At 37.9% G+C, this 13,641-nt stretch overlaps 1 protein-coding gene across 7 annotated transcripts in view; it reads right to left on the reverse strand.

Moving 5' to 3' along the window:
* The window catches only part of LOC121642399 (thrombospondin type-1 domain-containing protein 7A), a 212,574-nt gene that overhangs the window by 40,150 nt on the left and 158,783 nt on the right, over positions 1 to 13,641 (reverse strand). For all 7 annotated transcript variants that reach the window (XM_041989126.1, XM_041989125.1, XM_041989127.1 and 4 more), the window contains 4 exons: positions 11,636 to 11,815; positions 10,542 to 10,680; positions 8,006 to 8,159; positions 6,462 to 6,603 (listed from right to left, as the gene is read on the reverse strand). In XM_041989126.1, coding sequence (XP_041845060.1) covers positions 6,462 to 6,603; positions 8,006 to 8,159; positions 10,542 to 10,680; positions 11,636 to 11,815 — 615 coding nt within the window. The remainder of the gene's footprint in view (positions 1 to 6,461; positions 6,604 to 8,005; positions 8,160 to 10,541; positions 10,681 to 11,635; positions 11,816 to 13,641) is intronic.

A 13,641-nucleotide genomic window follows, 5' to 3' on the forward strand; every position in this document is an offset into this window, starting at 1 on the left:
CGAACACATGACTGCTTTCATCCAGGACATGGTTCATTTCCAGTCACGAAGAGTGAATTACATCTTTTCGTGGCTTTGGCTTGTTTCATCTATCTTCACAGCACATGCTAAATAACCATAGAGTCACACCCTGTAATAGTCAGCGGTCGTCCCTTGCAGTGCCAACATTCACACTTTTAAAATGGTTGCGTGTTGGATAACATGTACGTGATAGTAATTCTCACAATTAAGAGTTGGAGACCACTTGATAAATGTATTAATTTTTTTTTATTTTTTTTTTAATTAAAAAACGTTTATAATAACCATGTCCTTCTTTGAGCTTTGGAATTTTCATGGTGATAATTCATTGTTTCAACACTACAGATAAGCCAGAAAACAAGGAAAACCATGCCATGACCCTTTCAAGATACATTTGTCTTAGCAAATACACTGACAACAGTCTGCTTTGTCTTTGTTACGGTTGTTTTTTGTGTCTGTCACTGAGTCCCAGTGTGAAAAAAAATATCTTACGTACATAAGATGTCCTGTACGTTTACATTATTTGATCTATTGCTTCTACAGAAATATTCATCCATTTCAGCTCTAATTATTCTTATATACAGCTGCAAGGGTTAGAAAAATGTATAACTGTTTTGTTGTAAACACTATGCATTTTACAGCATCAATGACTCAGCTTTACCATACAGAAGATTTATTAGCATTCAGTCAGCTGTTGCTATGGATTTTACCAGCCTGAGAGCAACAAGAGTTGCAGGTAAAGGAGTCATAATCCAGCTAGTCACAATTTTCACACATCTTTCCCTTTGTACACCACAACAATGGAATTTAAATGGAGCAATCAAGCTGTGACTGAAGTATAAATGTTAAGCTTTAATTCAAGTAGTTTTATGAAAATATTGCATTGACTGTTATGCAATTACTGCAGCTTTTTTCTTTCTTTTTTTTCCTTTTACATAGTGGTTTAACAGCATCCAGCTAGGAGGCAGCAGGCATATAATTGCAGTGGTTTACAATCAAGAAATGCCCTCATGAATGTAAAAATGAAGATGTTCTTTTTTACACGAAATCCTCAGCTACAGTAAAAACAGATTTGACTTTGCTTGAAAACATGAAAAACTGTAGAGTTTTGGTATTTGGTTCTGTACAGATTAAATGTGATGAACTTGTAAAAAAAATATGGGACTATTTTAAAGACAAGAAAGGACTGAAATCATGAGACATTGGGGTTCATGACACAACTGCTGATAGGCATTACAAGATGGATTCTATGGTGTGTACAGCTACATTTCTCTCTCAGAATCAACCAAATCCAGGACAACCTTCAACACAATGCTTCAGAGTGCAGATAGATAACACAAAACATTATATCAATGTCAAAGTTTTTATAACACATGTAATATAACAAGGTTGACCAAAGTGCTTCACAAATTGATGCAAAAAGACAAGGCCAAACAAAAAAAATTTAGACAATACAAGGACAAGGACAGTAAAATGACTAAAACATGTGAAAACAAAGAGACACCACAATAAAAAACACAAAAACATGACAACCTAAAGGCACACAAACTGAACTCGAATTCAAAGCCAAGGTTAAAAAAAAAAAAAAGTGTGTTTTCAAGCAAGATTGAATACTGTGTGGCAGGTCATTCCAGAGTCAAGGGCTGCTAGAAGCTTCTGCTTTAAACGTGACCCTGGTTTAACTAAAACATTCTGGCTTGATTATCTCAGTGATCTTTTTGTTTTATAAAAATGGAGCATATTGTATAAAAAACTCTGTGCCATACCATTTAAAACTTTTAAGATAAATTAAATAATCTTAAAATCAATGCCAAACAGACAGATAGCCAGTGTAGAGCTGCTAAAACGGAAGCTTTAGCAGATTTCTGTGACCTGTAACTCACAGAAATACTTTAAAAATGTCATGTCTTCTGTGATCTGTTAAAAGACGTGCAGCAGCATTCTGGATTAAGTGCAGGCGATGCAGAGATAAATGCTCAAAACCTAAGTGAAAAAAATTACAGTAGTTCAGCCTCCAGGTAATGGAGAAGGTTTTCCAGGTCTTTAACAGGAAGATGGGATTTAGCTTCCGCAATATATTTTAACTGATAAAAACTTGACTTGACAACTGAACCCACTTCCTTCTGTGGTGACAGTGAGAGGCGAGCGGGCCAAGTGTAGCGGTTAAGCGCATGATCCAAAGAGGAACAATGGCCAAATACAGTAACTTTGTTTTTGTTTTCATTTAGGCTAAAAAATTCTGTTGACAAGTCTTTTCCTTCTCTTAGACAGTTAAACAGAGGCTGTAGTGGATGTAAATTTGGATGTCATCTGCATAAAAATGAAAGGATTCATTGTACTTCCTTAAAGTTGACCCCAGAGGCAGCAAGTTTAATGAAAACAAGGTGGGACCTAAAATGGACCCTTGTGCACCATACAATATTGAGGCAGTAGAAGATGAGAAATTCCTAATGGAGTGATTTAAAAACTTGCCATTCAAATAAGATTTAACTCCTTAAAATTCTTTAATTTTCACCTAAAATAGTTTTTTTTTTTTTTTTTTTAATGGATAAAAAACTAGTTGTGGTTCGCACTTGCTGTGGACAAATTTTTTTACTGGACCTTTACTGATGTAACAGGACTGATGTTGTTGCAATGTATGATCTGCTATTAGAGTACAGTATGCATTCAAAGATAAATTGCATTAGCGACTGGTCAGAAATAAGCATTTAATGAATCTACAGTTATAGTTGTAGCCTGAAATGGTATACATCATTTAAATCTCAAGAATCTTAACTTTCCTGTGGTTTATAACATGTGTAGGCTGGAAGAGAAACTGAGTAAAATACATATTTATTTGTTATGTCCCACCCATGAGAAATTTGGCAACAACTGGTTGAACCAAGATAAATACAGTAATGAAAAGCAAGAGCTTAGGAGGACTTTCCTGCAGTTTCTGGACTCCAAGCTGCACTATCACAAGCTCAGTGATGCTCTGAAGCCATACCTTCATCTGTTTCTCACCTATTTCATATAGCTATAATTATGAGACAAAAAAATTAACCAAAATCAAACTTGCCAGCGAGCCTTATTTTAGGGCAAATTAATAGCAAGGGCTGATAAATTCAAGTACACCTTCCAAATTATGTAAGATATCTATCCCTGACATGAGGAAATAAATTAATGCTAACAGTTCCTCCATGGCTAAGGCTATGATTGCTGAAACAACTGTTTTCAGTCTGATTAGAGCTGTCTAATGATAACAGAAGAGGCCGTCTTGCTTAAATAAGAAAGAAATTGGATGATATGACACAGCAGAGACCAGAAGAGGTTTGATCATGAACAAGAAAATGTCTTTCTCTTGTTGGTGGTGTTCTTGCTCAATATGAGCCAGATTGGAACAACGTTTTGTTCTGATCAATGTAAAAGAGGAACATCTTTTAATCCCAGAATCGTCTGAAAGAAGACATGTTCTGGTAATTTTTTATAAGTTGACAAAACTTCCTGAAGTGTTAATGACACTTCTGTGACTGGCTTTGATTAAAACAGCACAGAGACACAGTACAACAGCTCCTACAACCACCTTGAATTTACACCTCTGTTCACAATGACCTGTTTTAGGTTGTAATCCACTCCACACTTTTCCTCTCTTATGCTGGGCTTAACTCTTTTAAATACAGCAGGGTATGCCAGAGCATACAGTACATAACCTGAGGGCTCATATTAGCATGAACAGCAATCCCAGCTCAGACTTACACCCACCAATGTCATAAAAGAAATGCTTGACTGGCAGTATTATACCCGAATACTTACATTTCTCCTCATCTGCAGTTTTATCACAGAGGGTTGGGACTGATCCATCTTTCAGGCACATTAGCATCATGAGTCATGCTGAACTGGTCCAGGCTGTTAAAGCATCACACTACAGAGTGTAACAGCCAGATGACAGGTTTATACTCCAGTCAAAACTAATATAAGTAATTTCTGCCACAAATTGCCTCCATAAACACTGTGCATCACTAAGCTCCATCTCTCTGTATTTAAGTTTTTAGAGGATAACATTAAGGACTGTTGCTTGTATAACAAAGATAAAGATGAGAAGACTGGATTTAGCTGAAAATGTGACACTGCAAATCTGAACAGTGCACTTTGTTACTTGCAAACCTAGGGGGCTAAAACTAAGAGTTTTTGAGTTGACATCGACTTTAGACATCTTAATTTATGATCTGAGGCAGAGGAAATGTGTTTTTTTATTTCATAAGTTCCCTTTAAGGCAAGGAAATGGAGCATCTTCAGTTGGACCACAACCTAATTAAGCCTTAATAAAAACAAAACTGAAGTAAGACCCAAAAACAAGCAGCATTTGAGAGCATCTGCAGTGACAACCTGACAAAGCCTGTTCAAGTCTTCCAGACCTCAGGAAATAGATTACTTCAAAGCAATTTTTGCTAAATAACAGTGAAAAGAATACCCATGTTAATGTCTGTCATGAGAAAAATGGCTTGTCAATGCAAAGAAACCTGCATCTCATGATTTCAGTTGAAACAGAATGACGCAGTAGGTCGGAACAGAAGGAATGTTGTTCAGAGGTGTCGAGAAGTCACACCTCATGTACCCTTCACACTGTAGAAATCCTGAAGACTGATAAACAACCACACTGTGGCTTTGCTTTTTTTAAATGTGAACAGATTCAAATAACCATGCTGCATCAGATTTCTTTAAGAGCAGCATTTTTTTTTTAAATAATGCTTTTTACTTTTTTTTTTTTCTTTTTGATACTGCATATAAAGACAGCACAACACCATCAAAAATAATTACCTGCAACACTGCTGACACTCACAAAATCCTTGCACTATCAGGGCACTGTATCTAGGAATATTAAGTTGGATATACATGACATGCATACAAAGTAACCGCTTATAGCTGCCCGATGACTCAGCAGGCTGGTGAGTGTGCCTTGTATATGCCAAACTCCCAGTTTGACTTCAGTACATCTCTTCCACTGTTAACTTTGTCTCCTACCTTAAAATCATCAACAGATATTTTCTTGTTCGCTTGAAGGTGGATTTTTCATCACAGAGATCAATGAAAGCATCCAGAATCTCAGTTAAGTCCAACAAATCTGGCTGTCATCGCTATCCTTTTTTATCAGCTTTGAATGGTTTGGAAGTCTGGTCAGGGTTTTTCCAGATAAACATCAGCAGACAGATTCTAAGCCTTACAAGTCTGAACTTTGCTCCCTTCCAAAAATGATTTCGGTGATGAGAAAAGACAGCATTTTATCCCAGACCTAGGGCAACAAAAAAGCACCCTGCAAATACAGGAAGGTTGAGGTATCACTTATAAAGCATGCCATCTGCTAACAAAGATGAGTGGCTGTTTTTAGCTGCAGAGCTCATTTGCAACTTGGGGAATTGTGTCAAGTAGCTTTGTGCCACTCTGGGGACTGAAAATAAGAAGCGTGCAACAAGAAAGAGTGACAATATAAGACAAAGAAAGCGGCAGCAAGGAAAAGGAGAGAAAAAGAGAAGGGTGGAGTGGTTTGGATGTTTTCTGCATCAGCAATGGAAAAGGGTGTTTTGCACAATAATAACCTTTTTATGCTGTACAGTAAATATACAGCAGGACACCTGCGTGCCACTGTAGTGATCCAGCAGTAGTGATTATGTCATGTATCCTTGTGCAGCAAAAATGGAAGCCACTGCAATAAAAATGCATCATAACTTATTCTGATGAAATCCAGAGCAGTGAAAGTCTCTCATTTTGTTCAGGTGTTGGAAAGAGTTTACTCATAGTTTCAAGACAGGAATATAAAAGGCAACCTTTGCATAAGTTGATACGGAGGTGTAATCTCCTGCAAATGGGATGGCTGCCAGCTGAAATCGCGTTTGGAAATCTTGTTATTTTAAGTAAATAAAATGTTTTTTCCCTGTTCTTAGCAATCAACCCTGAGGAAAGCATCTAACCACAGTGGCAAGCAGCCAAATGTCTTACTTGAACTTGGCATTGACCGGGCTTTAATGCTTGTACAAGACAAACATAATTTGTGGCCACAGTGAAATATGGAGCTAGTGATAAACAACTGACATACAAATCTGTTTAAGCAAGCTATCAGACAGCAGCTTTACATAGATCAGCTGTGTTCCATTAACATCACATTATCATTACATAAGCTCTGATAAAAACTTGCAAAGTCTGCAATTACCTCATCTGAAGAAGTGTAATGGCAGGTGAAAATAAAAAAAGGATGAGTTATTTATTTATTGTGCATGTGTTGAAAGTGAGGACATTGTTCTGAGATGCAGGCTGTGCTTGCAGTGGTTTTCTCAGTTTTAAAGCTTATATTTGAAGAACTGCTGCCAATGTTGCATGTCGGCTGCCTTAAAAACCAAAGCTCTCTAGTAAAAAGCGCCAGCAGGGCTTCCACTTCCACATAAAAAAGACTTTTCCATATTTTTGGATACCTGTGATGTTGTAGAAGTAGTTGAAGCAGTTGAGATTCAGACTGCAGGGTTCTTTGTCGGTTGTCTCTGGACACTCTCTTCCTACACTGGGGGATCGAAGAGGGTACGCAGTCCGCTCTCGATTTTTAGTTCTGGTGCAGGGCTGGAACAGAGACTTCTCGTTAAAAAATATATATATAAAAAATGTTGAGAATGAATAAACGATGAAGCAATCCATATTGCAGAGAGTGATAAAAGCTAAATTCAGTCATATCCCTGACCTGGAACTGAGCTGTAGAAAACATTAAATGTGGTGACAACGTTTTCTCATTTATTTCAGAAACTATTCCATGCTTCTTTCTTTTCCTTGTGGAAATATCTAAACAGGAAACAAAGTAGCATTCATCACCAACTCCTTTCCAAAATTTTGAATTGGATTTTTCCAGGAAGAAATGACAGGAGGGCTGAAACAGATATTCTGCTGGATTGGTGAACCATCAGATTCTTGCGGCTTGCAGAGAAGAGAGTTGGAGGAGGATATGACAGCCTTTTGAATGGCTTCATTGCTGGCACAATGAATAAAACATCTGGGAGGCCCCGCTGGTGCCACTGCAGACTCCATGTTGAGACTGAAATTGCGGGTAGTTGTTGCGTTGAGCACTTTGGGAGAGAATGGGATGTGATTAACAATGGCCAGGGAGCTGCTTGGAGAACAGTGGGTGAAACCAGAACAGCTAAAGCAGCTTTTTACTGGAAGTGTGAGGTGTCAGGACTGGTGGAGCTGGAAAGGATGTTCTGACACAGGCTACAAGATTTTGCAAAAAGATGGGCAAAGACTGCTTTTACACTGTAGCCTGTAATTTTAAGCGATCATTAGTTTAAAAAAAAAAGTTCGATTCATGGACGCCTCTTTTGGATGTATTTGTGTTTAATCAACATGTACACATGCAGTAAAAGTTTAGAGAAAGTCAAATTAAGTTCACCTGTAAAAGCTATAGTGGATTAGTTTATAGGTTCATTCTAGAGGACATCATACAAGAAGCTCAATATCTCCAGCTTTTTGTGAGTAGTGTATATATATGAGACATGTTAATATAATACAACTAGTTTCTTTCATTGTGGCTGCCTGCCAGATGATGTTCATAAACTGTACACCATATTTCTAGCTTAAATATGCAGGTGTGCATGTCATTAAATACAAGTAGAAAACCTGCTCCTAAGTTCTGAACCTTTATCATAAATCATCTTCCTTCCCTGCTGAATGCACAGTGCACACAGTGTAATATAGGTGATGTATAAACCATTTTCTGCTGCTCCTCAGTTCATATATTTTCTTTATTCCTCCATGGTGGACAAGAAATGACCTGTTGACAAAGCTTCACGAGCTGCTCACAATAATACCAGGCAGCTAAGCTTTGAATTTCCTGAGCCTCGGGGAAAATATTTGTGACAAAATAAAGATATCAAGACAAATCTCAGTAGGCTTCACAGAAGTCTGACTTTGCCTTAGCTGCTCTGTACGAGGCAGCTGAGCTGCTGCTTTCTGTTCTGGGTTCAGCTCTTACCAGGCTGCAGCGGCTCCAGCCGCCCCAGTCGCTGAGCACGCAGTCCTCCGGGCAGGGCAGCCGACTTTCCCTGGCCCCCAGGGGCATCTCCTCTGGGTCGCACAGATAGTCCTCCACAGACTCAGATGGACCATCTACAGTATTGAGCATGCACCTGTGGGATTATGTAAAAAGAAATTAGATGAGTTTGATCTATTTTAGTTATTAGGGTGCTGCATTCCAAAGGGAAAAATGAAGAGTCAGACATTGTGTTATAGCAGATTAGAGCATTAGCAAGAACATTGAGTACCTGGCCAACAATGTGTTATTTGAGCTTTTATTTAAAATGAGGTCAGATCTGGTTGCAGCTTTATTTTCACTTCCAATAATTAACTTTAAACAGATTGTATTTAAAATTATAAAGTGATTTTTAAAATGTATTGATCTTTTGTTAAAGTTGGCAGGAGCTTAAATGTGATGTTTTAAAGTTGGTTTATGCTCTGTTTGGCACAATGGGTCATCTTTATACTTGTATATAAGTCATTTTGGCAGACTTATATACAAGACCCTATTTTTGCAGACATTTTTAGACTCTTATTCTGCACTACGAAGCATATACTAACCTTGAATCCAATTAAATGCTATTTTATTTCCCTGAAATTTCATCAGAGCCTTTACAGAATGGTGAGCAGTGTATGATATGACCAGAGATGACTAATCAGTTCTAAATGGCTTTCAGGAGAGAGAATATAAATCCCCAAACTTCAGTTATCACAGGATATCTGTAAAAATAGCTTTTTGTCAATCACTCTCACTTCTACAGTTGCTATGGTTTCTTGCCAACGCATACATTACAGCTGTCTCTACAGAGAGAGGCTTCAGAGGCTGAGCTGAAGCACAGCAGAGAGGGAAGGTGAGGGATGGGAACCTTCAGGCACATCATAATTTGATTCGATTATGATTCACATGGCCGTGATGTGCTTAGAAAATTATTATTGTTGCATATTTTTGGATACATTTTCTGCTGATACTATTACTTTCTTAGTGGACACATATTTGTCATGACAAACAACAAACAAAATTCCTTCATCTATTGGTTAATGTGGGACAACTTCTGTTTCCACCACATCAGAGCAAAACATGGAGCTGCATCAGATCCTAGAAACTTGGGCTGATTATGTGTTTATCAGAAGTTTTACTGTGTTCTACCACATCTGTTCATGAGACATTTCTCCCAGCCAGAGCTGCCTGTCATCATGAGTGTTTGTTTTGGTTGTAGTCCATTTACTGTATTTAGTCCACTTGAAGCTGACAGACACCTCTGTTTATAGACGGACCAGAGTTCACGTCTTTGATCCGTGTCAGAGTTCGTTTGGGCATTCACACCTTCTTTAAACGAACCAGACTTTCCGAGCAAACAAAGAAGCTGAAGTACTTCCACAGGCTGGCTTTTAATGCAGAGCGGTGCCGGTCGGATTTCCCACTCAAGCATTGTCTTTGTTATGCAGACACTACAGACCATCTGGGAGTTGCATTCCTGCAGTTTTAAGTACCGCCTTTTTCTCTTCCTGATCATTGCGTTATTAACAGTTAAAGAATTAACTTTTTAAACATTTGTACATTGATTCAGAATCGTCCATGTCTTCATCGCAATGCATCTAAAAAATAACCCCCTCCCACCCACCTCTACTAAAATCTGACCAGTTTAAACCCCACAAGTATTGTTATGTTAAAAACATTTAGTTTTTGTAGTTTATTTTATAATTTATTGAATATTAACCCTTTAGGTCCTACTGCAACACAGTGCAGCGTAACTGAATGAAACTGGACACATCTCCAGAAAAAGCCAAAACATGCTACCACTTTATAAAATAACAGATCTTCAATCTAACACTTTTTTTTTGAGTGAGGGGGTCTATTAAAATTCTATGAGGAAAATCGAGTTTGAAAGACATACTACTGAGCTGATGAGGATGTGCTCAGTGATACGGAGCAGATCACAGAGAAAGCAGCACATAACCCATTTCCACTGTTTATGAAGTACTTTCTCAGCTATTTGCTGACTCTATATGCAAAGGAGATGAGTAAATTCACTCCCATCATAATCTCAGGCTCATAGTCAACATTTTTCTCATTGACTGTATGCCTTTATGCCTCTTGACGGCTAATTGCTGGGATAGGCTCCAGCTTCCCCTCAACCCTAGCGGACAGTTTCTTCCATCTTCAACGGAAATCGTGACATTGCTAAGCAGAATAGCTGGCATGCGACCAGCGAAAGAAACAAACCAGAGGAAGAGAATCCGGAAGGGAACAAAAAAGCACAAGAAGAATTAATGTGAAAGATGTGTGAGTGTTTAGGGCGTGTTGGGTGGTTGGAAACAACTTTATTAAGAAGAAAAAAAAGAAAATAATTAAAACTGTATTTGGTAAATGGCTTATATTATTTTAGTTAATATTTCAACACTAACAAAATGTGGGTGCAAAAGTTTATGCATATAGTAAAGCATATAATGAATGTAAACATATATATAGAAGTGACATGTAGACTCATAATTACCTGACTTTTCTGGTCTGGACACCCTCCCCGCAGTTCTCCTTCAGATCCACATTGCTGACTTTCCACACACTCCAGGGCTCAGCAACCCACACATACTGGTTGCAGTCACTCTGACAAGGCACCACCTCATACACCTGAGGACAGTAACAACTTTTAACTGGACAGATAAGATGATCAGATGTAGCAGATCTGACTTTCTGTTTTACATTTCCTAAAAGAAGAAATCTCAAACGGCATGGCTAAAAACTACAATCATTAGGAGCAAAAAAAAAAAAAAAAAAAAAAAAAAAAAAAAGTTAAAAGCTTGGTCTTAGGCATGCAAGTTTGTCAGCTAAACTTTGTCTAATGCACAGTGATCCTCTGGCTCGGGTCTCTGAGATTTAACTCAGCCAACAAGATTATTTCTGCCCCAAAGAAGCTCTGTCTCTGAGAAACCTATGTATAAATGCAACCCATGCATGCTTTTGGACTTTGTTTACAGACTCTGAGAATATCATGACCATGTATGCTTATCTGTAACTGACCCACTGGCATGAATGACACTTAACATCTGTGAATACATGACAAACTGCTGAGGAAAGCGGCTCTTACCTGAGCCTGTAGCAATGAGTCATATCCGGGAAGTGTTGCAGTGGATTAAAAGGAAACAGATGGATTAATAAACACAAGCCAACTGCTCATCTAGTGCTGAACCTATGATTAATACATTTGAGAGAACATAATCAGAAAAGCCTGTGGCATAAATACTTGTGTGAACCTAACAGTTGCATACTGCAAGATATAGATCCATACATGCTCATCTGAAACTGCTGATACTCACAAGCCTGAAAAGCACTTCATTTCTGCAAATTAAGAAACCCATAAGGAATCACATGTTGGATGGTATCCATTTATAGGACCTGCTGCTTTTTGCAGCGTTGCTGCTTAACAAAGAGTGAATGCAGCAATAAAGAGCTGGAGGTAAAGGAAAGCTGTGTGGATTTTATTGTTCATTAGTAATTCCTCTGTGGTGTTGAAAATGAATAATCCTTACAATAAAAACAAACATACAGTAGCACAGTCCATAAAGATTCTAAGATACAGTTTTTATGTTACCTGGTTGATGTGGTCCAGTTTTGGGCATGGCCGGCCTCCGTTGTAAGGTTTTTCTCGAAGCCATTTAGAGCGAACTTTCACCCCACTTCCACAGGACTTGCTGCAACGCGACCAGTTGGACCATTCACTGAGTTTACAGTCTGATGGGCAGGGGATGATGCACGCCTCCTCGATGTAGCCTGAAGGGACGACAACACAGAAGGTGCTTGGTTTGCCTTTAAATTAAAGGTAACTGTCATTTCTGAGCAGCAACGTGGCTGCACGTATGAGAAGAAAAAAACTGCTCAGGTATTTTTAATGCTGCTTCAATAAACTCCCGGACACCATAGTATTTAGCTTTTTCTGATTTTTCCAAAGGAAAAATATTATTTTAAAAAAAACTTTGACATAAAAATCTTTTATTCCAAGCCGCAGGATTTCAGCCTCACATGGCGAGATCAACTACTTTAAAGAAAAATATCAATACCCTTGATTCTTGAGGCCTCTTGTTTTCTTTACTAGAGCTTAAAAAGCTTCTGTATTGATTCTTAAAATGTTTTCTTTCTTTCTATCTTACAAATACACAGTAAGATCTCATCATTACAGGATGGAAAACAAAATCCAGCCGAATAAGTTTTGTGAACTATCAACCAATAATTCATGCTCTATGCTAAATGAATCTCTTGATTTTAAGTCCAGTGGGACAGAAAATAGGGTCCACACTCAATTTCTGGTTGGTTATATAAATCTAAAAATATACCAAAGAAGCAGTTGTGTCCCAAAGCATTCATTAGTTTGATCCAGTATTCTGCAGATCACTTGGCCATGAAACAGTGGGCAGGCTGTATTATGTTATTTGTATAGTTATTTATTTACCTAAAACTCCATCTCAGTTTAGCACTGTGATGCCAGACATGTTACAGTGGCAAAGCAAAAGTCAAGTTTGAGTGTTTTGGAAATGTCTTGACAAAAGGAAAACTGAATTATTCATTTTACACAAGGGTTCAGACTCTTGATTTATAATCTATTTGAAGAACATTTGACAGCAGCTGCTGCCTCTTATCTTCTTGGGGAATCTGTTATGCTTGGCACACCTTTGCTTTGGACATTACTTTCATCCATCTTGGTAAAAATGATCAAACCTAATCAGGTTGGATGTAGAGTATCAGTGCTCAACCAGTCAGGGATTAAATACAGTTCATTATCTAGTTTAAAGGTAAACCTTCCATCAATGTTTCATCATAAGGATAAAGGATAAAGAAAAGAAGTGAATGTGCTACATAGGTGGGTACAAAACTGGCAACTGGGAAGGAACAGGACAAAAAGAGGTGACAACAACAAGGATATGGTGATGAAAGCAAGCAGTAAGCTATACAGCGGATGATGTAAAACAAGATGCAGGTACAGCCGTTAAGTTAGAAAACCCTGATCTGAAACACAGACAAGAAAGAAAACTAGACAGAAAGCAGAAATAGTACAAGCTTTACTAAATCAAACAAGATATAACGCAAATAATAAATGAACATAAGACAGGAGCGTTACAGAAACAGAGCAAGCAAGAAACCAATGCTCTGTCTGAGATCTGTTCAATATATAATGAGGCAGTGCTGTTCAAAAGTTCAAGTGAAACTTCTCAAGTCTGTATAGTCCACTATATTTCCGTCATGTGCTAAAAACTACAGTCCCTGACAAAAGTCTTGTCGCTTATCCATTTTGTAGAAACAAAAGCTTATAACCTGACTTTAAATTCATCGATTGGTTTTAGAAATGTCTCATATGAAAGCTAAAACCCTCCCAAATTATGCTCAATATACTAAAATAAATTTGCTTCACTGAAGAAAGATTGATCATTTAATGAACACAGAAAGGTCAGATTTTGGCAAGACAAAAGTCTTGTCGCCTACAGAAAATTGAACAAATAATTTACTTCAAATACAAAAATATGTTGCATAACATCAGTGAATTAAGTAGTAGTGCTGTGAGATCCATATTCAGTATCTTGTATGACTTCCATGAGCTTGAAGGA

Source organism: Melanotaenia boesemani, chromosome 6 (assembly GCF_017639745.1).
Source record: "Melanotaenia boesemani isolate fMelBoe1 chromosome 6, fMelBoe1.pri, whole genome shotgun sequence".
In the NCBI taxonomy this organism is placed as follows: Eukaryota; Metazoa; Chordata; class Actinopteri; order Atheriniformes; family Melanotaeniidae; genus Melanotaenia; species Melanotaenia boesemani.